This window comes from Copadichromis virginalis, linkage group LG6 (genome assembly GCF_057382275.1).
Source record: "Copadichromis virginalis isolate Kocher_CV1m ecotype Utaka linkage group LG6, C_Virginalis_male_GT1.1, whole genome shotgun sequence".
In the NCBI taxonomy this organism is placed as follows: Eukaryota; Metazoa; Chordata; class Actinopteri; order Cichliformes; family Cichlidae; genus Copadichromis; species Copadichromis virginalis.
In genome coordinates this window covers 5358676-5385605 of record NC_140623.1, presented here as the reverse complement: position 1 = coordinate 5385605, position 26930 = coordinate 5358676, and the positions used below count along the sequence as shown (strand labels likewise).

Below are 26930 nucleotides of genomic sequence, written 5' to 3'. Positions count from 1 at the left end.
ATATATTCAGTAGATGACAGTGAGAGCTGCTATGGTGTATGGTGAGGAGATGGTGAGACTAACACAAAGACAGGAGGAAAAGCTGGAGGTGGCAGAGTTTTGTTGTAAGTGATGGACAATTTTAGAAATGAGTATCCCCACAGCCACCTCAGTCAGCTTGGAGATAAAGTGAGGAAGGCAAGACTGAGATGCTTTGGCAGTGGTTTGGGGGGAATAATGGACACAATGGACTAAAGATGTATACAGCTGCCAGCTGGAGGTACAGAGGAAGACCGCATCGATGGATGCAGTGAAAGAGGACATGTAGAAGGTTGGTGCAATAGGGATGAATGCTGTCATCCCACACAAACTCACTCACAAGCTGGCAACACTCGACCTGCACCCCACCCTCTGTGACTGGCTACAGGACCTTTTGACTGCCAGGCCCCAAACCGTCGGGATCAGCAACAGGACTTCAGCCAGCATTATTACAAACACTGGCGTCCCACAGGGTTGCGTCCTCAGCCCCATCCTCTACACCCAGTACACCCACGACTGTGTCACCTCCAACAAAGACAACACCATACTGAAGTTCGCGGACGACACTCCAGCGATCGGTCGCATCACTGGAGGGGACGAGGCGGCTTATAGGAGAGAGGAGGCCGGTCTGGTGTCATGGTGTGAGGACAACAACCTCACCCTCAACACTGACAAGACAAAGGAGGTGAAAGTGGACACAAGGAAGAAGAAGAGGCCTCACCAGCCGCTGTCTATCCGGGGCCTTGAAGTGGAGAGGGTGAGCAGTAGGGGTGGGGAAAAAATTGATACTCTGTAGTATGGTGATATTTTGTTTGCTAATAATGTATCGATACAGGGACAGCAGAAATCGATATTGTGTTACAAAAAGGTTTTTGTGCTCTGACTTCAGAGCACGTTGATCCTTTTTCTGAGCAAGAATCCTGACATTCCTTCACTGTCCAAATGTGTTTAACTGGTTTTTGGCAGCAATAAACATGACAGTTTACTTATTTTAATTTAAGACATGTTTTATTTTAATTACGTTTAAAACTTTTTTATTTAATGTAAAATTATATTTTGTTTTAATCTACTTTCAAATTCTTCAGTTGCTGAAGGGGCTGCATAGTTTTCATATTGCATAGTTCAGAATAGCTGTAATTGTACCAGATGGTTGCATTCAGTTCAGTGGGACTAGACTGTAATACAAACCGTTCAGTTTGTCAACAATAAAACTGAAATGAGAGAAAGACTGAGTGTGAGACTTTGTTATTAGATAAAATGAATATTGATAAAGTTTACCTTCATGTACAGAATCTGAATATCGCAAAATATTTTTAAAAAATTGCAATAATATCGTATCGTGCATTAAGTATTGTGATAATATCGTATCATGAGATGTATGGTGATTCCCACCTCTAGTGAGCAGCTTTAGGTACCTGGGCGTCTACATCTCTGAGGACCTCGCCTGGACACTGAACACCACACAGTTGGTCAAGAAGGCTCAGCAGCGGCTGTATTTCCTGAGGAGGCTGAGGAAATTTGGTATGTCGGCCAAGATCCTCAGCAGGTTCTACAGCTGCACTGTGGAGAGCACACTGACCAGCTGTATCACTGCATGGTACGGCAGCACTACTGCTATGGAGCGCAAACACCTGCACAGAGTGATAACTGTGGAGAAGATCATCAGGACCCCGCTGCCCTCTCTGCAGAGCAGCTACCATCGCAGAGTCCAGAGGAGAGCTGCCTCCATCCTCAAAGACCCCACACCCCCCCAACACTTCTGCCCTCGAGACGAAGGTTTAGAAGTTGGAAATCCAGAACATCCAGACTGCCATCAGACTCTTGAACAGCTGACCCATTTTGAACAGTAATAATTATTTTTTGCACGTCTGCTCATATTGAGCTCTTTTGCACACGTCTGTTTCAAATCTCCATATTTTGTCTCCTTTTCTGCCTTCATCTATTTATTTGTACTACTTGTATTTATATGTTTTATTTCTATTGTATATATTAATCGGCATCTGTGGGTGGACAGCAAAGAAAGAATTTCATTGCACAAAGAAAAACCTTTTCTCTCGTGACACATGGCAATAAACACTGAATGCCAGGGGCAGAAGGATATCCAGGACCCCTAAAGAGAGCAGCCATTTATTTTAAATTAATTTAATTTGATCACTCAAAGCACTTTACACAACTTGCCTCATTCACAGCAGCACTTTTTGCTTCGTATTTTCTGTCTAGATGCTGAATTTAATTGAATCTGCCACACACACACATTCAGCAGAGAGCAACTTGGAGTTAGTATCTTGCCCAAGGATATTTCTCCATCTGTGGTTAGTGCAGGTGGCAGTTTACTGGGCCCTTCCCCAGATCTCTGCTTCGATCCTGTCCTGGAGGCTACAGACGCTTCTTCAGCTCACGGCTTGCTTCGTGCTCTCACACTCTCAGTGGAGACTTCTACTGTAATGTCCTGAGGCATCTGAGAAAGAACTTTCAGTGACCTGAACTGAATGTGTACAAATGTAAACTTTGCACACACGAGTCAAAAACAAGACAAGCAGAATTTATAATTGACAATGAAGCTTTGCTAAGCTTTCATGGGTGCAGCCCATAAACTCAGCTCTGCTCCTTGAATTTCCCCTAAAACGTGGGATCGTTGAAGGGGACAGAAACAGACGTCCCAGCGGCGTAAGATTCAGCACAAACAAAGAAATACTCAAACACAAACTTCCACTGACCACATTAAAACAGGATCTATCAACTATTTAATTTCTAAACCAAATAGTTGAATGATGTCATACTGAGACTGCTACACTGTGATAGTACGTACTAAATATTAACCTGCTTACTTGCTTCAGTTTCAGTGAGTCTTGTAAAGCCGTTACTTATTCCTTCCTCTCGTCTCTTACACGCTACACTTGCTTTACTGTGATTCTTGTTTCTCTTCAGCCACACTTGCTGTTTTCTTTCTAGCTCAGTCTCTCCATGTAAGCTCCAACCATCCGCTGACACAGTAGAGCCTGTGACAGCAAAGTATTTCTTCTTCCTTCTCTGTCACTCCCCTACAGACGAGGCCTGCTGCTGCTGTGTCTCAGGCTCTGATGAAGCTAATAAAACCAAAATGTTTCTGATTTACCAACACAGCTCTTACACTGCAAGCAATCCGCTCTCGTTTGCTCTTAAAGGCACAACATGGGCTGTTTTTGTTTCATCACTGCTGTTTTTCATTCTTTAGCCCATCATTTCCTCACATCTGGACTTTCTGACACATCTCCACCTTTAAGGGCACGCTGTTTAATCCTCTGTTCATTTTCTGTGTTCCTTCCTTTCTTCGGTCATTATTTTACATGAATTTATTTAGAGTGAAATATGTGTGATTCGCTCTGTTACGGATGTAGAGTTACCACGACTCCCCTTTAAATCTGTGTCCACGTCCACTATGTTCTATTAACACCAAATTATCACTCAGGCTATGAATTACAGCCGAAGACCCAATGTTTGGCCTCCTAATAAAATATTTGCGCAAAATTACAGAATTATTTCAGAAGAAAAGAAAATGAGCAGGGTCGATATTATTGGCTCCCCTGAAACAACAACATAATACGAACCACTGCTGCGAGCTGATGTGTTTGTAACGTTCAAAGCCTGTAAAATGAAAACCGAGACTTATCTTCAATTTACAAACAGAATAAAAACTTCAGCAAGTTCAGAAATATAGAAGAAGCCTGGCAGTAGGAAGTGAAAGAGTTCAAAGACTCTGGAAAGAAAACTTGTGAGACGTGTCTTTAAAGACTAATGACTAAAGTCAGACCAAGAAATACCCAGACTGAAGTATGCTGAGGACAGCCTGGAGAAACATCACGAATACTGGAAGCATGTCTTTTGGTCAGACGAGATAAAACGAGAGCGCTTTGGTCGCAGAGATGCTGCTTATGTTTGGAGAAAGAAAGACAGTGAAACACGGTGGTGGGAGTATTATGCTGTGGGGATGCTTCAGTGTGTCTGGAAGTTGGAATCTCATCATGGAGGAAAGAATCATACAGAAAGATGAGATGTGAAGATTTTGAAAGAAAACTGGGTCTTCCACCACGACAATGACCCAAAACATACTGTTCTGTCCTCACTAAGTGTTGTCCTCGTGAACGTAGACTCAGCTATACAGACAGCTAAACACTCTCCTAATCAAAATCCAAGGACAGGCCGATGTGTTGAGTTGGATGATTTAATAAGGAAAAAGTGTGAAACTGTCGACAAAACCAGAAATAAACCAATAAAAATGTTGCACCAATATGAAATATACCAAACACATATTCAAAGATATAAGAACACTATATTTATCTGCTTAGTGAGTGCCCGAATAAAACATCAAATGAAATCAGCTCATGATCGAAATGTTAAAGAAACCACATGGCATATGAGCTAGCTTAACCTTACTAGCTTAGGTTATACATGCATTCAAATTAAATTCCAACTACAAACTATATCACGCCTTCACAACAAATAGTAATGCACACTAGTCGTCTCAGTGATAACAAACAATATCACTTACAGATGATGCCGTTTATCAACTTGTGAAGGCGTGGATGGCAACAGGTTAACAGAGGTGAAACTGCCTCTGGCTAGATCTTGCAGAGTAAAAAATACACAAAACAACCACTAGAGGGCAACCTGCTTCAGAACAGAAAATACCTAATGCCAGCAACCATACGCTGTGCCTGGTAGGCAACTGCATGCAGAAGACCAAAGTGAACATTATTGACTGGCAGGCACAAAGCTCTGACTTGAATCCCAAACAAAGGTTGGGCTTACTAGCAGAAAAGGATACATGTTGACTGTTAGCTTATAATTTTGACCCTGGTAGTTTTTGAGAAATAACTTTGTGTCTGCATGCAAAGTGAAATAATGTAAGCATCCAAAGAGTTTGACATTTGAGGAAGTTGTGTTAAAAATTCATGCTCTGTTGAACCATCTGCTCATACCGTGTAGCGGCTAAATCCACATCAGAGCCACACAGAGTCATTTTAAGTGACTCACTCACACTGAAGCTCCACAGTGATGTATGCATGTGTGGTTTTCACGACGTTAGCCTGTACCTTGTCCAGATACGTGTAACTCCACATTTTTCCATCAGCGAAGACTCTGGAAATGATTCGTCCCTGACTGTCGTACTCCCATCTCTCTGTGGTCGGACCCCTCTGGAGACCTGTCACCTGACCCGAACTGGACAGACACAAAGTCAGATCACCAACATTTCAAACATTGCCTTTGAGGCTTTTGAGAGCTTGAGCCAAACCAAAATCTAGTGATAAGCTTTTAAGTAGTTGCATTTTGGTTCCTGTTTCTTTGATCTGTTTCTTATTTCTTTGTGTTTACTTTTTCAATCTCAACTCAATTCAGTTTCTATTTTATTTACATGGCACCAAATCACAACAACAGTTGCCTCAGGGCGCCTTATACTGTAAGACTTAGCAATAATAGAGAGAAAACCTAACGATCAAACAACCCTCTGTGAGCAACCGCTTGGTGACAGTGGGAAAGAAAAACTCCCTTTTAACAGGAAGAAACCTGTGACAGAACCAGGCTCAGGGAGGGCGGGGCATCTGCTGTGATTGGTTGGGGGTAATGGGATGATCCTTCTGCATCCTTTCCCTGTATCTCCTGTATTTTCCTGTCTTTTGGTACTTTTAGTTATATCCTGTTTTATTTTGGTAACTGCTTTGACATTTTACCACCTGTGTCTGTTCTTTTCCCTCCTCTGCTTCTCAAATTGTTTCCACCTTTGAGTTCTTTCACTTCAGCTCCACTGACTGTATGTATATCGTTATGTCTTTGTTCACATCGTCTGTGCTCCCATTAGGGCTGTGCGATATGACCACAATCTCATATCCCGATATAAGACATCTATCGTCCGATAACGATATAAATCACAAACATTTAACATTCTCTGTAAACTCTGTGAATCTCGGGCAGCTCGACTTGTGTGAAGTGTTTCCAGCTGGGCGTCGTGTAGCTGGAGTCGAGTGTTTTAACGATGCATGAAACGATACATTTTTAGTCATAAGTTGTAACAGCCGCCGTTTTCTTTGTGAGTATTTATTACACAGTGTGCTGCGGGGAAAAGCCTGTTCTAATGTTTGAGTCTAAGGTTTATTTTTTAGCACCTGGCGGCTCTTTTTAATTCTCATTCATAAATAATCTGCTTTTTCACGTGATTCAGTTTACTTTGAAAAGTCTCAACAGGATCTTGAGCTTTATTGTGAAAGGTTTATGTGGAAAATAAACAAGCAGACACGCGGTGGTGTTACCGTCGTTGTTGCTAACCACAACGCATAAAACAGGCGCTTGTCTGTCCGTAGTGTGGTTATATTAAATATAAGAGAAAGAGAGAACTTGAAGAAATGAATATAACCACTACAGTGACATCAAAACATGAAAAAATGTTGCCGTAAACAGTTTATTTTGCGACACCACGAAACAAACGATAGATGTTTTTATATCGTCATCCGATATATATCGTTATATTGAACAGCCCAAGCTCGCATGTATCTTTTGGTCTTATTATTCACATCATCCTAGTTTCTTGGAATAAATCAAGTTCCAATGCCGCTTCTCATGTTTTTCACTCTTTCTGAAAACTCAAAGCACTGTAGTTGTTCCCACACGAGGTGATCCATATTACCACAGCCTGGTCTTTCACTATGCATTTAGTGTGATCGCTAACTGTGCCCAATCATAGATCTGCACGAAGTGTTCAGTGAGAGCAGCCTCTTTGAAGAACACTGTATTAAGCAATTAAATCTATAACCGTGTAAGAAGACGCGACGCTTCCACAAATGTTTCCATCTAACTCACAGAGTTGGTTACAATAATGAGCACAGTTGTGCACAGCAATAGTTTTACACTGTGTGTGTCAGAGACAGCAAGGGAGAGACAGCTGAGATGCTGAGACTAATGCAGGCTAGAGCTCGAGCACGAAACAGCCATTAGTACTTTCCACCATATTCACACACTGTTTTACATTTTTAGGCATATTTAGGCATCAGCATATGAGAGAATACATGCAGCCACTGTGAGAACATGCAAACAACAGGAATCTGCAAAGATCTGAAACCAGAATCTTTGTGTACTACAGTGTTTTGCACCATCGAGCAGAATGACACAAAAGGAATCACCTGGAGTACGTCAGGTTAACCGACAGCAGCTTGCTGCTGGGAACCCAGAGTGTTGGATGGCCTTGGGTATCATAGATGATCTTCAGCAGGAACTTCCTGTGGTCATCATAGATTTTCTCAGTTCGCAGTGTACGATCATAATCCACAGACAGCAAATTCCTCCCATTCACCTGAAGAGGCGGAGACACATTCATAAAACATGCATTAAGATACACAAAATATCAAAAGTTACACAAAATGCACAAACTGACAGTGAATATGAAGCCAGTGTGCTGAATTCTTCATAAATGCAAAGTATTTTGGAAAGTCTTGATGCGTTCTCAATCATCCAGGTAAGAACATCTCCAAAAGTTGATTCTGTTATCTGGACGTTTTCAGTGGGAGAAACGTTTCGTCTTCTCCAGTCTCAGCTGACTGAAACTCCCACACAACGCTACGTCCAGATGAATGTTTCCAGACAAATCACTGTGCACGTACTATTCACTCACCCATCCAAATAATGGAATTCAGATGTCCCACAGATGTATAAAATCAAGCACATAGGCGTGCACACTGCTTCTGAATGAATGGGGAACTCTAAAGGAGTTCAGTGAACTGTACTGTGATAGGAGAACACCAGTGCAACAGGTTCAGGCATAAGTGGAAGAATCTGACTGGCCTGCACAGAGTCCTGACCTCTTTTGGGTGAATTAGAGCAGAGACTAAACTAAGTCTTCTTGTCTGTTCAGTGTCTGATACCCAGTGTGTTAACCCAGACGATAATAGTGCAATATAGTGTGTATGCTTTGTTCTTAGGGAGTACTACACATATTGTAAACGTCTCAGAAATAAGAGACAGGCTGGACTGTCTCTTATTTCTGAGACGTTTCAGGATAAATACTTAGTCTTCCCCTCTGATCAAAGACTTAGCAATAAATATTCTAATAAGTGTTAACCTGAGATTTGAAGCATGATCCATGAAATAACAACTGAGTTACTTAAAAATCTGCGGCTGAGTCAGTGAACTAAGATCTGCACCAGGAACCAAGTCGTTATTGCTTTATTTAGAAATAAAACAAATCCAGACAAAGTTCTTCAGCGCCTCAAAGACTGGCTGCCTCACGCTGAGCCGAGCTACCCAATCACCACACAGCTAAAGAAATGCACATTAAAAGGTAAAGTAGCTGTCCTGTTCTTGTCATCTCAGTAAAGTTGCTGTTTCTTGTCTGACAGCAGGCTTTGTCGTTGCTCTACCCAGCACGCAGCTTAAACATGCAGCTTTCTAATTCACTGACATGTTGTCCTCAGTTCACAGCAGCAAGATCATTATTTAGCAGAAAGACTGGATTCAACTTTGCTCCTCTTCAAAGGACTGCGATTCCACTGTCATCATTAAGTTGGAAGACAGCTGGACTGTCATTGAGTTATTAATGACAAATTATACTTCAAATGACTCTCACATGTGCACAGACTTTATATAAATTCACCTCTGAACACTCATTAATAAAAACACATCTACTACTCATTGCTGCTCGTTCATAGCAGAGCACTCCCTATTATGAGTCATGGGTCACCTGTGGTGACACTTCCATTATTGCTTAGTGGGCCATGTTGAGAGCAGCTCAGCTGTGTGTTTCAACTTCACTGGAGCCACGTGACTAAAAGGATTGTGTCCCGTTAGGCTGGGAGAGAGTGCGTCGCGTCATTTTCAAAGCGCTGCTTCCTTTCCGAACAGCAAGAACAAAAACACGCACCTATAATATGCAGACAGTGAAACTCTGTAACCTACATGATGGATACAGTGATTGCCGTCTCACAACTCAGCAGTTTGATTTAAATGGACAACAAACTTATTGGTCTGTGCTTATCTAAAGTTTGAGCTAAAGAGCACTCACTCTGAGTTTTCTTCCAAAGACGATGACTTTTCCTCTCGTCTGCTCCTTCCTGAACCTCCACTCCACCAGGTTTTGGCCGTTCTCTCCCGGCAGAGTCATGTTACGTCGCGCAACAGTTGGGTTAGCAGCACCTACACAGGTACGACAACATGTGAAGCCCTGATGGTTTAGTGTACAAGAATCTCAATTTCCTGTACATTTAAAACAACATATAGACGACATCTTTTTGAGGGAAGGCCTTGCAGCTAGATAATGTCGTTATAGTGGAAGAGTTCAGTCCAGACCTTTAACAACGGGCACATGAAATAAAACGTACAACAAAGACGCAGGACAAGTGAAACGCTCAGTTTCCACATGTTCATGGACTAATGTCAAAAGAAGACGGGATGCTACGCCGCGGTAAACGTGGCCCTGTCCAATCGTTGTGGAGGCTTTTGTTTGTTTGTTTGTTTATAAAATAATTTTTTAAAATGTTTTTCCCCAGTAAAAACTCACTGGTTTTCTATGTCCTGTAGAGACAAAAATATGGTTGCATTTTGTTTTCATTTTACACAGGATCATTTTTCTAGAACTGGGTTCTAGAAGATAACAAAATAACTAAAATAACAATAAATTATTTTATAATCTGAGACTAAAATGTAACAATACTGAAATAACTTGAGATGTTTACGTGAGACTGATCACCTCCCAGTGTTTCCTTTTATTTCCAAAATGTTACAGCGTGTTTTGTCAAGCTTACACATATTTAGGGAATCATTACAAAACAATTCTCCTTCAGTTTTTGTCTGAAACTCCTGGTTGGATTAAAACATACTCTCAGTGCAAATCAAACCCCAACACGTGACACAAACACTGCACCCGTCCAGCAGTTTAATATTTACTGATTCGTTTTTATTGTTGGAAATGTTTCGTTTCAGTCTCTTTAAATATTATTGCATGCAGAGCATACATAAGTGGCAAGAGTTATGAAAACCATCACAGGAACTTACAGTCTTGTTAACATGTCAAAGCCTCAGCAGGCTGACAGTGAAGTGCTGATAACATTTCTAAAACTTCCTTTATATTTAATAGAATTTAGTTAAGTTTTCCAAGTTTACAAAATTGTTTCAATCGTTTAAAATGTTTTTTACGTCACGTTTGAGTTTTGTTTAACTCTAATAATTCTGACAGATCTTTCTGCAGGTGTTTAGCTGCAGAAAGATCAGAATCAACAGGAGCAACAGGACAGAGACGCAGGGAGCAGAAATCTCAGCATGTGTAGATGGTCCCAAACCAGTGCTTTCCACACACTACATCAGAATCAGAATCAGAATGGGGTTTATTGCCAAATGTTGAGCAGGTTTACAACATTAGGAAATTGCTGCGGTGCTTCAGTGCAAACATAGTGTCATAAATAGCACTTAAATAGACATGGAAAAAAATAAAAGTAGGGATAAGAATTAAAAGTGCTACGTGGAAAGATATGTGCATGAGATATATACATGAGAATAAGAATTAAGAGTGCTACGTTGAAAGATATATATATATACATATAAGTGAAAATAAAGACAGCTTAGATCCTCTCGTAGATTATAAAGTGAAGGCACTATGTTTAAAACACACCTGCCAGAATATGAGGCTCTGTCTGGTAGTGCGTGTCCATCCCGTTCGCATAGATCACCCTCAGTGAGTGGTCGTTCCCCACCTGGTAGCTGTTACGAAGCTGGTCTGTTTAAAAGGAAATCACATTAGAAATGAACCATTTCTTTATTGGATACTTTCCAAGGCATTAACTCATATAGGCAGTATTCTTAGCTGACCTGAGGGTGAAGGAGAAAGAGACAAAAACAAAGACAGCGAAGCATAAAGGCCAAGACAAAGAGGGAGACAAAGTAAGGGGAGAAACCCGAGAGGGCAGCGTTTGAGCCTGCTAATGGAGCAAAGAGCATGTATTAACATCTCCCAGCCTCTTTTAATTACATCCTCCTTGACCTTTCACAGGACTAAAGGCCGTTATGTGTGCATACAAGAGAGAGAGGAAGAACACACAGTCCTCACAGACCATCTCTGAAACAGCCAAGACCCTGGGTCACCAACTCATTCTCCATTCCCACTAAGTACTCTTAATCCAGTCTCCTGTCTCATGTTGTTTACCATGTCAGCCGTGCAGCCCCATCTAACGTGTTTTCATTTCTCTAGCTCACAGGCTAGAAAATGAATGAAGTGATGGAGTGAAATGCTACACTTGTCAATTGCTCTGAATAACTCATGTTGCGATCAATACTTGTGCGTGGCCATGCACAGCTCACTCTGAAGTAAATCATTGCCAGCCTCACTTCAAATGGCTCATTAGTTCAGATTGAACAACACCAAATTACTTTTCCCCCCCTCAGCGTTTAGGGTAGAAAGTTTGACACGAAGGACGACAAGGATCCTTTTGCAGTTCCTAAATCTAGGATTATTAGGGCAGATGGGATTACAGATCCATCTGCAGCTTGTACACTTCCTCATGTCAGATCTTTTCTTAAAATAAACTTTACACAACTAACACAAGCTGCTGATATCACTGCACACATCCCAAACAGAACAAATGTGATGACGAGCACCGCTTTGACAGGATGTCAGATGGGGGTATGTACATTTGCATTTTAAAAATCATTGTATTAACATGTTTAGGTGTGAAATTGACGCAACCACATGGACACTACGCTGTATTGTGTGCATGTGGTTGTGGCCAAGGATCCAGGCTAGTCGCTGATTCCTGATACTGATCGATCAGGGAAAGTGTGGAAACTGCACAATGTGTGAAGTGATGAGAAATCGAACTGTTAGCAACTAATTGAATTTACTATGAACCATGCACTGATTTAATAATAAATAAAGACCATATTCTTACTTCAGCTCGGACTAAAGCTTTTAGTATGCTTCACACACACGAGGCCACCTGTAAAATAGGAAACTTTCTTCCCTTCTCAGGTTGCATTAGCTTCTTACCTTGCACCAGAGTGTAGAAGGAGTCTATTGATGATAGGTTGGTTGTTATGGCAACATCCTCATCCCTCCCTGACGTCTCAATGTCCACAGCAACAGCCCCTGACGACATGTCGCCATGGAGACTGGTTACCACCCCAGTGGGGAAGGTCACATTAGTCAAACGACCCTCACTGTCATAGCTACAAGGATGGTGAGGATACAGTAAGAAACAGACATTAGGATCCACGGATAAAAACTCAGACTCACTCACTGACAACCCAGCAAAAAGCAGAGAAATTTAAAGGTTACATCAGGATATAAAGTCAAGACGTAACAATCAGAGTTTGAATTGATTTCATTAATTAAATTAATCTGTCCATTGACCAGAATTCAACTAGAAATCCAAAAAGTGGCTCACTCATAGAAGGTAGTCCAGCCAATTTGGATACTCTTGGTAGCCAACAAGCCACTGTTCCCATGATAAGTAAACAAGACCAGTTCCTGGCCCTGAGCTGTGAGAGTCTTCAGACCTCCATTAGTCCCAATGGTCAGCCAAATGACCTAAACACACACACAGAATCACAGGTGATCAAGGATACACACTCCTAATCTGCTAACAAGGCTACTCAGTACTCACCTGATTGTCGGGAGCAACCACACGTACAGGCATCCTGTTAGTGTCTCTGCGCACGCGGAGCGTGTTTCCACTGCTGTCCGTCACCGCAGTCACATCCTCCTCATTGCTGAGGAGAAATGAGTTACTCGTGTAAGGTGCCACAAAAGAGGACAAAAACAGTAAACAACACTGTTGTGTCGAACAATTTTGCAAGGTAATGCAAATGTATTATGGTGCCGTGTGTGGTCTGGGCGGAGCTGCAGGGGAGCCAATGCCGGGATCACCAGGGGGTATCTGGCTCTCCAGCCGGTTCAAGGCGGTCCATAGGCAGGGGCACAGATGGCCAAGGAAACTTTCCTGTCCCCGGCCTGGGTTCCAAGAGTTCTGAGCAGGTACTAAAATGTGATGTCGTCACACTGCATGCAACTGATTGGTTGGTCAGCAATGAGCAATGAGAGCGTCTCATTTACAAAAATCCAAACAGCCATTTTTGAAACTTGGCTACAAAAAACAACGCCGTGTTCCCCCAAGTGAGAACAACCCACAAGACAACTCGAGTGGAGTCATGGTTATTAGTGGCGAGTAGGTGCTAATGGAAAAGCGGCTTCAGTAACCAAGCAGTGCTGCAATGACAGTCACAAAAATGTGTTTCCTGACAAACACCAACCTGTAACTGAAGTTGTATTTGTAGTCTCCAGTGACCAGAGACATGGTGAACTGGTGAGTCCCATTTGCATCAAACACGTAGAGCTCTTGAGAGGCTGGACAGGCCACTTCATAGGAACTGGGACCTGAAGCCAGAGAGCCTGAATACACAGACCAGCAGACAGACAGACCAGTGACTTTGTTTTCTTTATCTTCTTAGATTATGTTCCTATGTTACTTTTGTTATCTATTATTGTTTAATATTTTTGTTTCTAAACTCACACAATATTGCACAGTCTATGTCATTTGCCATTACATGAATACCTGCATAACTGAATAACTTACGCAGGTATTCTCTCTTTGCAAATCTATTTGATTATTCTGCTGATCACCGTCACTACACATCCGTGAGACAGCTGTCTGCTTATTAACATACATGACATACAAGCCCTCTATTGCACGTCTACTGTGTATGTGCATACACTTTATATACACACCCGTAGGTGGTTGGTTGCGTCGTACGGCTCGAATGCGGATGTTTCCCAGATCAGCCACATACAGCGTCCCATCCGGAGACACAACCAGAGAGGAAGGACAATTAAGCCTGGCATCTTTGGAATAGCCATCTCCGGTTTGATAGCAGTCGCAGTTTGCATCATTCTACAGGACAGCCAAACGAGGGACAACAAACAACATCAACACAAGAAATTCTCGTCTCATATATGTGTGTCTCAGGTTCCCAGTCATCCACATTACTGTAGTGTAATGAGCTCGGAAAGCAAGCCACTGGAGTTTTATGAAGACATTTCACATCCCATCCGAGAGGCTTCTTCAGTTCTACAAATCAAACGATGGAGCGTCCCAGGTATTTAAACCCTAGTCGGGGATATCTCTTGGTCATTGAGCCTCTCATTGACCAACCATAATCATGTGCCTCATCACATTAGCCAAGGTGTGATAAAAAAAAGGTGTGGGTCATAATCACCAGGTCTTTGGGTGAGAACACTGTGAGATCTTGCTTCACCCTATCATGTGACCTCTTTGGGTCACCTGCTGTAAGATGTGCGGAGGTTGAGGGACCTGCGAAGGAATCTCAAAACTGCGTTGTAGGTGGAAGTTGCTGTCGTAAGCCACCCCTCTGTTCAAAAACGGGCTTTCAACGTGAACATAAATGGCACTCCTTTTAAAACCATCTGTTCTCTCAGTCCAAAATGTGAACTGTGGTATCATCAAATGAGTCCTTTAGCAGATGGTGTGCAGCTGTGTCTTGTCCTGCCGCGCTTGCTCTTCTATGTTGTGCAGTTCTATGGAGCGGCTGCTTGGTTTCTCCAGTGTAAAGGTCCAAGCACTCCTTGCTGCACTGCACAGCGTACACTATGTTGCTTAGTTTGAGTTTGGAAGTTTTGTCCTTGGGATAAACTAGTTTCTTCTCTAATGGCATGGTTGGGTGACTGGAATGATAATGTTCTAGTTCCCTCTTTCCTGTGCATCTTTGCTGATTCAATGAGGGCTCATTTGGGATAACCACTTGTTTTAGGAGCTTTCTTTAGATGTGTTTGTTCCTTTCCCTTCTGGCTTACAGGAAACAGTTTCTTCTCATTGCAGTGTCCTGACAACTCTGTGTTCGAGAGGGTGTTGGGAGTCAAAGAGTAGGTACTGGTCTGTGTGTGGGCTTCCAGTAAACTTCAGTGCTGAGCTCCTCCATGTGCAGAGCATAGTCCAGAAATAGCAAGCTATTCTTCTTCACTAGTTGGGACCACATCCTCATGCAGGTTTGACAGCATAATAGATATTATCTAGTAGATAATGGCAGATGGCTTGAGCATGAATTGTCTCCAGAGGGGACTGGCAGCATCTCAGGTCACTGGCAGGTCACCAAAGAAGGCATACCTTTTTTGAGAAGGCTTGTGAAGAGAGGGGGCCTGTAAACCTTGACTAGGTGGTCACAGATTAGATTGCGTGAACTGGATATGCTGGCAAAATTGATTGGCGAGAACTTAACGTAAGCATGATCAGCAAGGTGGAGTAGAAGCAAATCACGCTAGCACCCTGGCACCAGCAATGATTGGTGCTGCATTTGGCAGACTGATGCTACAAAGGTTAGCTGAGAGGAGGCATCGTGAAGTGCCATGAAGGTTTGTGCCTGCGTTTTGCAGGGAAGAGATAGTGGAGAAAAAAACTGGCATCTCGGTGCAAGAAAAAGCAAATAAAAATCTATGTTTTTAAAAAACCCATTATATGTAAAATATGTGGTGGAAATTAAACAAAAGGGGAAAAAGCATAGAGCTGTGGTGAGGTCCTAGAAGAGCACCCTTTAATTCAAGGGAGGGAAAGGCCTGGGTTCAATAAACAGCAATGGGCTGTGCTCGTCACCAGATGTGTCCTGGTGTGCATCCTGCCTGGAATGTCAACTGGTAAATCACTCGGCCATCCAATGGGTGGCTTTGCATCCATTACCATTAATGGAGGTCCCGTTCAAGTGCAGTGGTATGGACTTCATCGGGACAAGATCCCCGGAGTGCCAGGGGACATTGCTTTGTATAAGTTCTCGTGGATGATGTGATATCCCGAAGCAGAGCTGCTGGCACGGGTGCAGTTGCAGGTGATCTCCTGAGTCGGAATCCCAAAAGAGGTACTGACGACCACAGGGTCTCATTCATGTCTCACACACAAAAGAGCTGTACCACCCCCAGAGCGATGGGCTGGTGGAGTGCCTTAAAGTCCATTACTTCCATGTTTATTCATGAGGATTAATGCAGTAGGGCTTGCTGTCAAAGTCTTTTGTTTGCAGTGGAGGAGCTGCCCTGGACCTCCATGGAATTTTCTCCCTTTGAACTGCTGTTTGGCAGGAAGCCACAGGGGGATTTGGACGTAATTACAGAAAACTGGGAGGAATTTCCAAGCCTGAATAAGAATGAGATTTAATATGTTGTGGACATTGTGAACCACACACACTGGGTCGTTTATTATGGGAAAATTTGTGTTTTCACACAAAACCTCTGGTGATAATTTCCCATGCCATTATTCACACCCTGACTTATGTGATGACAACTACGGTTTAAATACCTATGACTCTTCATTATTTGATTTGTAGAAATGAAGACGCCTCTCTGATGAGAGGTGAAACATCTTCAGGAAACTTAAAGGAGTCCAGTCACTTCTCTTCCTCACATCCTGTTGCATTCACACGTCACTATTTGGATGCTACACATTCATTCTGAATTCGAGTACTTCAGTGAGCTGAGCAGAATGACCGATAAGGACTGAAAACAAGAAGTAGCTGTGATGGGTACCTTGCAGTCACAGTCAGATAGCGCTCCAGCTAGATGGGTAATTTCTCCATCAGTCGACACCTGGAGTTTTAGTAGAGAAGGAAATGATTCTTAAAGTTTAGCACAGTGGCACTTTCTGTTACAGCTTGGTAATAAAGTAGTAATAGAAGGGCAACGAGGCAGAAACAAGAACGTAATAATGTGGTAATTTAGTGGTTATTACTACTAAACCAGTTAATATCATGGTAACAACAGTGGATACGGTTAAGTAATATTACACTGAGCTTTATGCAGTTGGATAATAAGGGACCAAAACCTGGAGATAATAATGTAGAAATAAAGACATCCCCACGAGGAAAAAAACATTAGTAATAGTGTCGTAATACCTTAGTAACAATATGATAACCTGCTAGAAATAAGAGGGTGATATCTGTGAATTTGAATTCTCACGTTGTTATACAGAGTTAAATAAGGTAACATTGGCTGCTCTTTTAGCATATTTGGAAAGTATTACTTTATTAAAAAGCTTGAATTTATCCCACCTTAGATTTCCAGGATTCTGCTTAACATTCATGATTACAAGGAAATTCTGTTCAGCAGACTACCTGTCGAATACGGTGGATTTTCTTCTCATCCGTCTCTGCGATGTAGAGAACGCCACTGTAGGATAAGGCGATGGCTGTAGCACCCTCTAGCATGGTCTGAACCGCCCTCTTTCCCATGGTGTACTCTATACCAGGCACCTGGCAGTGCATGGGACGACCTGCCACAATACGAACCTGAACACACACATTTGCACATGAATGTTAGTTAAGAATCATTAAGTAGCACTGTGCATTTGTTGTTGTGGCACAGGAAGGCTGTGAAATACAAATGTCATTAAATACTTATATATTAAATATATATATTAAGTCAACTCCTAGGGAAAAAGTATGGGACCAGTGCGCCCCTCCTGGGATAGTTTTACCATGGGCCCACCTTGGAGTTGGGCCTAGGGAGGGGGAGCACACAGGAGAGGATCTGGTGGTCAGGCTTCAGCCCATGGGGCTCGGCGCAGCCTAAAGAGAAGACTGTAGGGACATAGGGCTCGGGTGCAATGTGTGTGAGGAGGCAGTCAGGGATGGAGGCCCTGGCAGTCTGATCCCTGGCTACAGAGGTTAGCTATTAGGACAGGGAACATCAACTCTCTGGAGGAAAGGAGCGAGCAGGTGAGATTGAGCATTGCTGGCTACATATAGCCAGGTTCACCTGAATGCACGGCTTAGGCTCTGGAACCAGTTTCCTGGAGGTGGGCTCGACTCTGTTCTAGTCTAGAGTTGTCAGGTTACCACCAGTATGTTGGGGGTTTTGCCAGTGGAGGTGAGGGTTGCTTCCCTGCGCCTTCAGGTGGGGGAACAGGTCCTGACATTTGCCCTTATGCACCAAAACCAGTTCAAAGCACCCAGCCTTTTAGGAGTCACTGAGTGGGCCGCTCAAGGGTGCTCCATCTAGTGACTCCAAATTCCTAATGGGAGATTTCAATTCAAAGAAAGTGAGACCTGGAAAGAGGAAGTGAGCATGAACGGCCTGATCTGAACCTGCGTGGTTTTCTGTTATTGGACAACAGTCACCATTTTTGAATATGAGGATGTCCATCAGTGCACAAAACACTAGGATGATGATGAGTTTTGTAATGATATCATCAGGTATGCGGTCCTGGACACATTCAGTACTTTCATGCAAATTAATTGTGTTGTCAGATGTTTGGGCATGTTGGAGGTATTTCCACCCTTTGCTGTGATCAATGTTGAGGTTGTTAATCAAAAAAGTAACTATTACACAAGTAATCATTACACGTGTGCCCATTGTTACAGGCCATTTGGTCCCCGTACAAACACACTTGTCATTAATAAGTTGGACTTGTTTCCAGTGAGTGTTGGACTCCACTCCCTTTGTCACTGGTTCTGTTTTATAGCTTACATGGATAAAATGTCTGTCAAGCAGGCAGAAGGCTTCTACTTTGGTTACGTCAGAATGGGTGGGTGTCCTCTCTGACATAGGCTCAGGGTGTCAGTCATTCCAGAGGGTTTCGATTGGAGCCAATACTCCTCCATATCTAAAGGAGCCAGTTTGGGGATCTGATAAGGATGCTTCCTGGGCACTTCCTGGGTGGCATGTCCCATGAGGAGGAGGCCCACAGGGTAGACCCAGGACACCAGAGAGAGATTATATCTCTCAGCCTGGGAATGCCTCAGTGTACCTCCTGATATGCTGGAGGTGGCTGGGGAGAGGGAGGTGGGCCTCTGCTTAGGCTGCTGCCCCTGCAACCTGGTCCTGGATAAGTGGAAGAAAATGGATGGATGGATAAAATATACATTCAGCAAAGGGATACATGATACCTGTCTATTTTCAGTGATCTGCAGCACAACATTGTTGTCCAGCACATAGATAGAGTTATCCATGGGATTGATGGCTAGATCTGTGGGCCACTCTAACCGCACCTGGAAGGAAAGAGGACAGAGAAGAAAGGTGACACTTCACTTCCTGTTCATTGTTACACACACACACACACACACACACACACACACACACACACACACACACACCACATCATGTGATATTTTCACATAGTCTGATATTTTCTGATCAGCAAAGAGGTTTTAATAGTTAAAGGTTACCTGTCTTATGTGCATGCTGGTGTCACAGGTCAAAGGTCGTGCAGAGGTCAGATCATTGCTGCCCAACACTGTGGAGATGATCCCGTTACGATCCACTTTCCTAATCATAGTTCCATCCACAAAGTAGATCAGCCCGTTTTTATCAACTGCAATTCCTGTGAGTAGTGAAACACACACACACACACGCACACACACACACACACACACGCACACACACGCACACACACACACACGCACACGCACACACACACACACACACGCACACGCACACGCACACACACGCACGCACGCACGCACGCACGCACGCACGCACGCACGCACGCACGCACACACACACACACACACACACACACATGATTTTATGATAGTAAATTATTAATGGAACTGCTTCAATGCATAAAGCAAAAAACAAAACGAGAGAAGTAAACATTTTGAGTGCAGATGCAGCATACATAGTTACAATGAAAAATACAAAAAGATACAATAATAATAACATGAATGCAGTAAGAGTTCGGTGCACTCAAGCAAAGTCTGCAGAGATTACTTAGATTACTATAAGCAAGAAAAATGTTACAAGTGATAACAAACAAGTGGCAGCTCGACAAAATAAGACGTGTTCACAGAGAAGGTTATTAGTGTTAGGGTCCCTGGGTCGTTGACCCAGTGTTTTTGTGTTTTTGGTTCTTTGATTTTGTTATTTCATTATATTCTAGCTTTGCTTTATGGGTTTTAGGATTATTCTTAGTTTAGGTTCTCTGGGTGGGGTTTGGTTAGAGTTTTAGTGTTCTGGTTTTCTGTCTGGGTTACATGTTGCTGTCTCCCCTTTCTGCTGTATCCCCACATCCAGTCAGTGTCTCTGTTCCCTTTGTTATAGTGCCTGCCCGTGAGTCTGTTATGTTTCCTGTTTTACTTTGAAAGTCCATGTGTGATGTTAATATGTCTGGTTTTGCTTCCTCTTGTCTCGTTAGGCCTGATTTGCCCCAGCTGTGTTTCCCTCCTGTTACTCATTCCCTGATTGCTCCCTCTGTGTATTTAAGCCCTGTGTTTCTTAGTGTCTGTGTCGCGATCTACCGTTTATTTTGCTGTGTGTTTTGTCTGTCCACCGGTGTAAGTTTATTTTGAGTTTTTCAAGTTATGTCATGTTGCGTTCAGAATTAAAGCCTTTTTTGAGTTCACGTCTGTCTCCGGAGTCTGCACCTTGGGTCCTATTCCTGCCTGCACACAGCCCCGCCTAACAATTAGGAGCGACGGTGTGTGCGATTCTCCTGTGATTTCTGCAGCAGCAGTGTAACACATACAAACATGCAAATACAGTTAGCTATATGGCAAAGGTATGATCTCTGACAAAAACAACAGTTCTCCTGGACAGCATGGACTTTATTCAAAGAAGGAAAACACAGGCAGCCTGTTGTTGATGACAGAGGTCACAACAGTTCAAATAACCTCTCTCTATAAATAGACTGATACTGCATCATCTCACAGTCAAAATCCCAAATCTCAAACTGCTTTAGAAACGAACAGTTGCGACTTCCTGCTGGCTACCAGATTGAAATACATAACAGCACCTTTATAATGTGGTACAACTGGACATTTGCAGCATTTCCTGTGCAGAGATGTGTTTCAGTCAAAATGTAACCTTATCTAGACTCTGTTGCACTTGAACTGAGGCTTTTGTTGGAGCAAAAGAAACCTTAGTCTTAGGATGGCGTTCCTGATAAATAAATAAAGTTTGCTATGACTTCATGTCCATCTAGGATAATGCAAGTCTGGGATTATTTGAAAGTAGTGGGGAACTGGCAGTTACATCCAATATTCAAATACGCTCACGCGCCTACAGTGCTGAAGGAGTTAATGGTTCTGAACAAGTTTGCATTGATGTCAGTGTGACTTCCTGAGCTTGATGAAAGAATTGAACTTGCACACCTGGACAAATGCTAGGTGTGGGAATTTAGTACTATAACAACATGCACTGATGCTATGACAGCTATGAATTCTGCTGCTGGCTGCAACCAATAAATACTTCATCTGCTTCTTGCATTACACCTCCCACACTGTGTTTTATTTGCCCACTGTCAGGACTACTGTTGGTACGGCTCTGCAGTTCCAGTGGACGAAGGACAAGAGGATATCTGACAGGTAATACATCTAGTAAGGCTATGCTTATGTAACTGACTTAAATAATAAGCACCTGTGAGTGTGTGTGTGTGTGTGTGTGTGTGTGTGTGTGTGTGTGTGTGTGTGTGTGTGTGTGTGAAAGCAGCTCTACACAGGAGCAAGTAAAATGGGATGAAAAAACTAAAACACTGAAAACCATACCAATCCAAGCATGTGGAGTGTGTGTGTCTGTGTGTGTGTGTCTGTGTGTGTGTGTGTGTGTGTGTGTGTCTGTGTGTGTGTGTGTGTGTGTGTGTGTGTGTCTGTGTGTGTGTTAGAAGGAGACAGAAAGATTCTGTGTACGCACCTTTTGGTCCCAGTAGCTGGGCCTCTGTAGCTTTTCTTCCATCTCCACAACGCGCTTCATCAAATGGAGGACACTGCTCACCTGTACCAGCCACTACTTCTCCATTACCTGTAGACACACACACACACACACACACACACACACACACACACACACACACACACTAAGCATTAACCAGAGAAAGGTACAAAGCTGCAGACTCACTGGAGTCTCGTATGACAACACTGTCTTATAACTACATTCATAACAGGAAGTAAAAATGCTGATGCTTACTGATGAGGTCACGGGCACCGCTGAGCACTTTGGGGCGGTAAATCCGTCGTGAGTTAGTGTCGGACACATACAGCTGCCCTGTTACTGGGTCAGTGGCTAAGTAGTACCGGTGAGCAGGGTTGTTGCTGTGGAGCGCAGTGAAGGGGAACAAATAAGAAAGACAGAAGAAAACTCATTAGAATGACATCTGTGTCACATCCCTGATAAGTTATCAGCTGTAACACATTTAGTAACCAAACTAATCACACTGTTCTGTTTGCTTTCACAAGGTAAATCTGCTAAATGTGTGGGCAGATAAAGATCGAACTGTGCAAGTCTACAACTTCAGAGGAGTGAAAAACTGAATTTTTATTTCATTACACAAGAGGAAAAGTTACAGAAAAGCAGGGAAAAGCTGTTGAAATGACACTGATGCTGAGCAGCTGCAGGACAGCATGCTAACAACTAGCTGGTTAAAGGATCACTAATCAGTCTGTCAGGCTTTAGCCTCCGGTTTGTACTGTTTACTGGTTAATACATAATAATGCACTTCAGGCCAGCCTGTGCAGTAAGGCAAATATATGTAATGAGTACTGTAACAGCTTCATGCAGGAAGTAAATAAACAACGTAACAGACATAAAAAAAGCAGAAAAGGTGAAATCCAAAAGGCTTCTATGAAGCGTCGGACAGTTTAACTTTAACTTTCCAGAAGAAGTCGCAGCACGAGTTCAGTTAAACGCTTGTTGTCCAACGTGAGGGCGACGTGGAAATGAAGGAGACTTTCTGCAGGAGTTGTTAGTGTTTGGGTCCGTGTAGCTATGCTGTAACTAGTGCGTGCGCTTATATGTATGTGCAGTCTCTGAGATTTAAGTGCAGCTGTGATGTATGTATGTGAGAAAGTGTGTTTATGTGGAGAGAACATGAAACGTCTGTGCGGAGAGAACTAACCTGCTCCAAAGAAAAAAGAAGACCTTAAACAGCAGGAAAAACCCAAACATACTGCATGTCTGTCCTGATCTGGACTGGGGAGTGATTAACCCTTTAAGACCTACCATAGAACCAAGCCCGCCAGAGCTTATATTATATTTTTACCTGCTGTGGAGCCATTTTTGGGAGCATTTCAAGTTGCTATACATCAATACAACCATTATAGCCCAGATTTTAATCATTTGTATGCATTAAGTGCATAGTAATTACATAAATTGCAAAAAAGTGCAATAAACTACAAAAAAATTGAAAATCGTTTTTGTTTTTTTAACATATATTTGTAGTTAGAGAAATTTAAGAGGTTTATCCCTCAAAACTGTAAATACAAAAAAGTTACACAAACTAGTTTCCCACCACAGGAAATTTATTTTGAGTGTCTTCATAGTTTTATTTTTGAAATACACCAATTTTTATATACTGCAGGAAAAACGAAAATAAATATTATAATGCAAATTTGCAAAAAAACAACAACATCTGCATCAAAATAAACTATTTCCAGCAGTGCAATATGAGTCCTCAGCATCCCAGAAACGACACAGAAAGTCATAAAGTCAAACATAACTTTTAAAAACACCAGTACAGGCCCTGAGGCCCTGATGGTAAAAAACTACATTTCCACAAAAATGACGTCACTTCCGGTTTCGGGCAGGTCATGGCGGACATGCGATAGTTTGCGCTGACGTCTATTCCAACAAAGGAAGTGTTATGAACAGCTGATCGGATCGGCAAAGTGTGTTTCTGGAATATTATGTTTTTGTTCCTGCAAGTGCTTTTTATGCAGTTTTTGCAAAGCTATATGTGGAAGGCAACCGTGACCGAGGACAAGCTGATGGCATCAGATGTAAGTACAACTCCTCCGGTTTCATATGCAAAAATTTTTTTTGCGTTGCCTTACATGGTTGCAGTGCTATCGGGATTTAAAAATAGTTACGCAAAACAGAGCGTGCCCGCTCTGACCGGTTTTAAAGGGTTAATGTGTAGGAATGAAAAGATGCAGCTTTGATGGAGATGAACCTACAGAGGGCTCCACTCAAAGAAACCCTGAAAGGGGAAAATGCAGCGACTCATAATCGTCTGTATCGCCCTGATGCGTCTGTATGCATGCCTGACAATATCAGGGTGTGCTCCTAATGAGAAGCTCCTCCCAGATCTGGATCAGGGCATCACCAAGCTCCTGGAGTGTTTAAATGATTTTACAGCCGCTGACATTTAATCTTTATGTAGGAAAACTGGAATAAAACTGAAACGTTCTAAAGATGAAAGGCAACACAAATGACTAGAAAGGCAAAGCAGCTAATGAAACTCATGAATCACCCGACCTGGTCTGTCTGTCAAAATCTAAAATGAAGTCAGCTTCTTTCCATCGGTCTGACCGACTCTTTATGCTAATTGAACGCAGTGACGTCCTGATGATCTAATGTCACGAAAATGAACCCAGTTTGTCTTCCTTAGCTTCCTTTTTGAAATGTCAGTTTCCATCATTATTATTTGCATTAACAGTCACAGCACAGTGTGTAATATGTTACTGCCAAAGCTGACGGGCAGGGTAAAGAAAATAGGAGACAGGAAATAATAAAAGAATAGAGCAACAGGCTGTGAACTCATACACCTGTAATAAAAAAACAGAAATCATTTCAGTGTTTAAGTGATGTGTTTTCACAAAGCGCCTGAGAGAGTGTGGGCCACGAACTTACCCCACCCCCCACATAGGTTAGTTGGTGTTGTGACTTTTCTCCTTTTTTCTCTTATTAATACAGTGACACTGTCATTGCCTTGTGTTAAGACTTGTAAAATAAAGCCCATTAAGCTCTGATTCAGCTCTACTTATTGCTCCCACACCCTCCTCTAGACCTCATAATGGGGACTTAACGATTTGGAAGACACTGAAACAGCTGTGTTAATGGTTCTGATAGATGTGTGTTGCTGCATGGCTGCTTATTGCTTAGCTTTGGTGTGTTTGGTAAACTCTCTCGACATGTAGCTCAGTTTCCTTCAGACGCTATTTTTTTATTTTGCCTTTGTTACTTCAGAAGTCATACAGGTGGAGACTTTTCCAGCCTTAGACCAGTAAAGCTTGTGCTGCTCTCCAGAAGCTAAGTAGGCTATGGTTTCTTTGGGGAGAGATTCAGTTGCATTGTTATTCATTGTTTAGCTTGCAATGCTATTAATTTGCTTCTGATCTAAAAGTCTCTTTGTGTCTGGTTGGATGGTTACTTGGGATCAGCTGTAATTCATTTTGAAAGAGGAGGAAAAATCTACTCAAGAACAAGTCAGAGAACCTATTGTGGGTATGGACATGTTGAGGATGCTGGAGAAGTACATTTGAGCTGACTGCTCACTGCGAAAAACAGATGCTAGCATTGACAGGATCAGGGAAAGACAACTTTCATCGATTTTTGGATCATCCAAATTAATATGCAGAACATGTGGTTCATTGTAACAACGTCTTTAATTATAATCTGACAAAGAGCTGCGTGGTATAAAGAGCATCACAGCAGCTCTCACTACCCTCTTGTAAACCTTTCCTTTCTCTCTTGCTGCTCTCAGTCGGTCACAAATCACCCAGACACTCGTCTCCACCCACTCCACCCTGCATGCTCCGCCTTCTTCTCTTGTGCATTGCTCAGACATCCTCTCACTCTTCATGATTGTGTTAGCAGTCCTGTTAAAAAGTTTTCTACTCTCTCTCCTAGACCTCTCCGTACCTCCACAGGTATGTCACCTGGACCAGCCGCCTCTCCACTCTTACTCCCCTTCATAGCTGCCCTCACTTCCTCCTTACTAATCCTCTGTCCTCCTCTCTCTCATATTCTACAGTCATCGGATCCTCATAGTCCTCCTTCATCTTCTCAACAGACTGATGGTAATTGGTCTTTAATCACGTTGCAACACAGTGCCTCTGTTTAGCCAATCAATGCAACAAAAATATAGATATTTTTAATTTAAAGCAATGTAAAATATTGCATTGTAATTACACTTTATTTATAAATGTCATGATTAAGTATTGTGTAATGTTTAAAGTTCCAAACTGTAATGCGACTCTTTACCACTAGGGGGCAGATAGTGAGTGAGCAAAGTGTCCACCATGGCTTACACACTCATACACGCCTCGCGCCTTTGAGGCAACTACTACTGTGATTTGCACGTTATGCAAATAAACAATACAAATGTATCATTATTGTTTTTGCCATTGGGAAGACCAAAACAGGCAATCCATCCACTCGAAATCCAAAGTGTAATTAACTAAATGTGATCTTATATGAATAATTAGTGTCAGATAAGGGAAAAGGAAACTTAATGTTACTATGCCCTTAAAGGAAATATGAAGTCAGCATCAAGTATTTCTGTATGTGCACATGTAGCTACACCTTGGATGAATTCAAAGAGGAAGGTGGAGATGTCCCTGAGAAGTGAAGGGATAAAGAAACAAAGATATGACGGATATCCACACCGTCTGTACCCGCCCCCCTCGCAGATGCTCTCCTTGCAACCCCTCCTAGGGCCTGCCCCTATTGTGAGGATTGTGTGCTGTTCAGCAGATTGGGGAAGAATAGACTCAATTTCATGTTTACACTTTTTAAAATTAGGAAGTTTAACAACCAAGCAGGATGAAAAAAACAAGATGAGTGCGTCTCATTTTGGTGGTAGATGCCAGGACTTCTTCTCTCCCAAATTTTCATTCTCTGTTCTCTCTGATGAGAGCGATCATTGTTGTAATCATTCAATCATTCAGTTCCCAGAATACTTTATTTGGTGAGTGAAATGTAAGTGATTGAAATGAGAACAAAAACAAGCAGCAGACCCAAAAACAAAGTAAAATCTGGTGCAAAAACCGATGGTGGAACGAAAAGAAGTCACAGGTTGAAGAAGGATTAGTCACACTTACCTATGCCTGAAATCTTTGTTTCTTTGAAAAAAAGCCAGAAAACCCAAGAAAGCAGAGAGACACAAGTTAGTTACCAGATTGGTGCTCGGCTGATATTACAAATAACTCTCTAGGGCAGGGGTCCCCAATCCCAGTCCACGAGGGCCGGTGTCCCTGCA

At 42.5% G+C, this 26930-nt stretch overlaps 1 protein-coding gene across 1 annotated transcript in view; it reads right to left on the bottom strand.

Annotated features, from left to right (window-relative positions):
• Nucleotides 1-26930, bottom strand: part of tenm3 (teneurin transmembrane protein 3) — a 351882-nt gene that overhangs the window by 13605 nt on the left and 311347 nt on the right. Inside the window, exons 30-45 of the mRNA XM_085458328.1 lie at nucleotides 26773-26793; nucleotides 21920-22044; nucleotides 21647-21754; nucleotides 19186-19340; nucleotides 18907-19008; nucleotides 17134-17307; nucleotides 16550-16609; nucleotides 13754-13916; nucleotides 13279-13417; nucleotides 12633-12738; nucleotides 12414-12556; nucleotides 12017-12195; nucleotides 10646-10750; nucleotides 9044-9174; nucleotides 7170-7339; nucleotides 5091-5217 (exon numbers count right to left, since the gene is read on the bottom strand). Of these exons, the coding sequence (XP_085314454.1) occupies nucleotides 5091-5217; nucleotides 7170-7339; nucleotides 9044-9174; nucleotides 10646-10750; nucleotides 12017-12195; nucleotides 12414-12556; nucleotides 12633-12738; nucleotides 13279-13417; nucleotides 13754-13916; nucleotides 16550-16609; nucleotides 17134-17307; nucleotides 18907-19008; nucleotides 19186-19340; nucleotides 21647-21754; nucleotides 21920-22044; nucleotides 26773-26793 (2008 nt within the window). The remainder of the gene's footprint in view (nucleotides 1-5090; nucleotides 5218-7169; nucleotides 7340-9043; nucleotides 9175-10645; nucleotides 10751-12016; nucleotides 12196-12413; nucleotides 12557-12632; nucleotides 12739-13278; nucleotides 13418-13753; nucleotides 13917-16549; nucleotides 16610-17133; nucleotides 17308-18906; nucleotides 19009-19185; nucleotides 19341-21646; nucleotides 21755-21919; nucleotides 22045-26772; nucleotides 26794-26930) is intronic.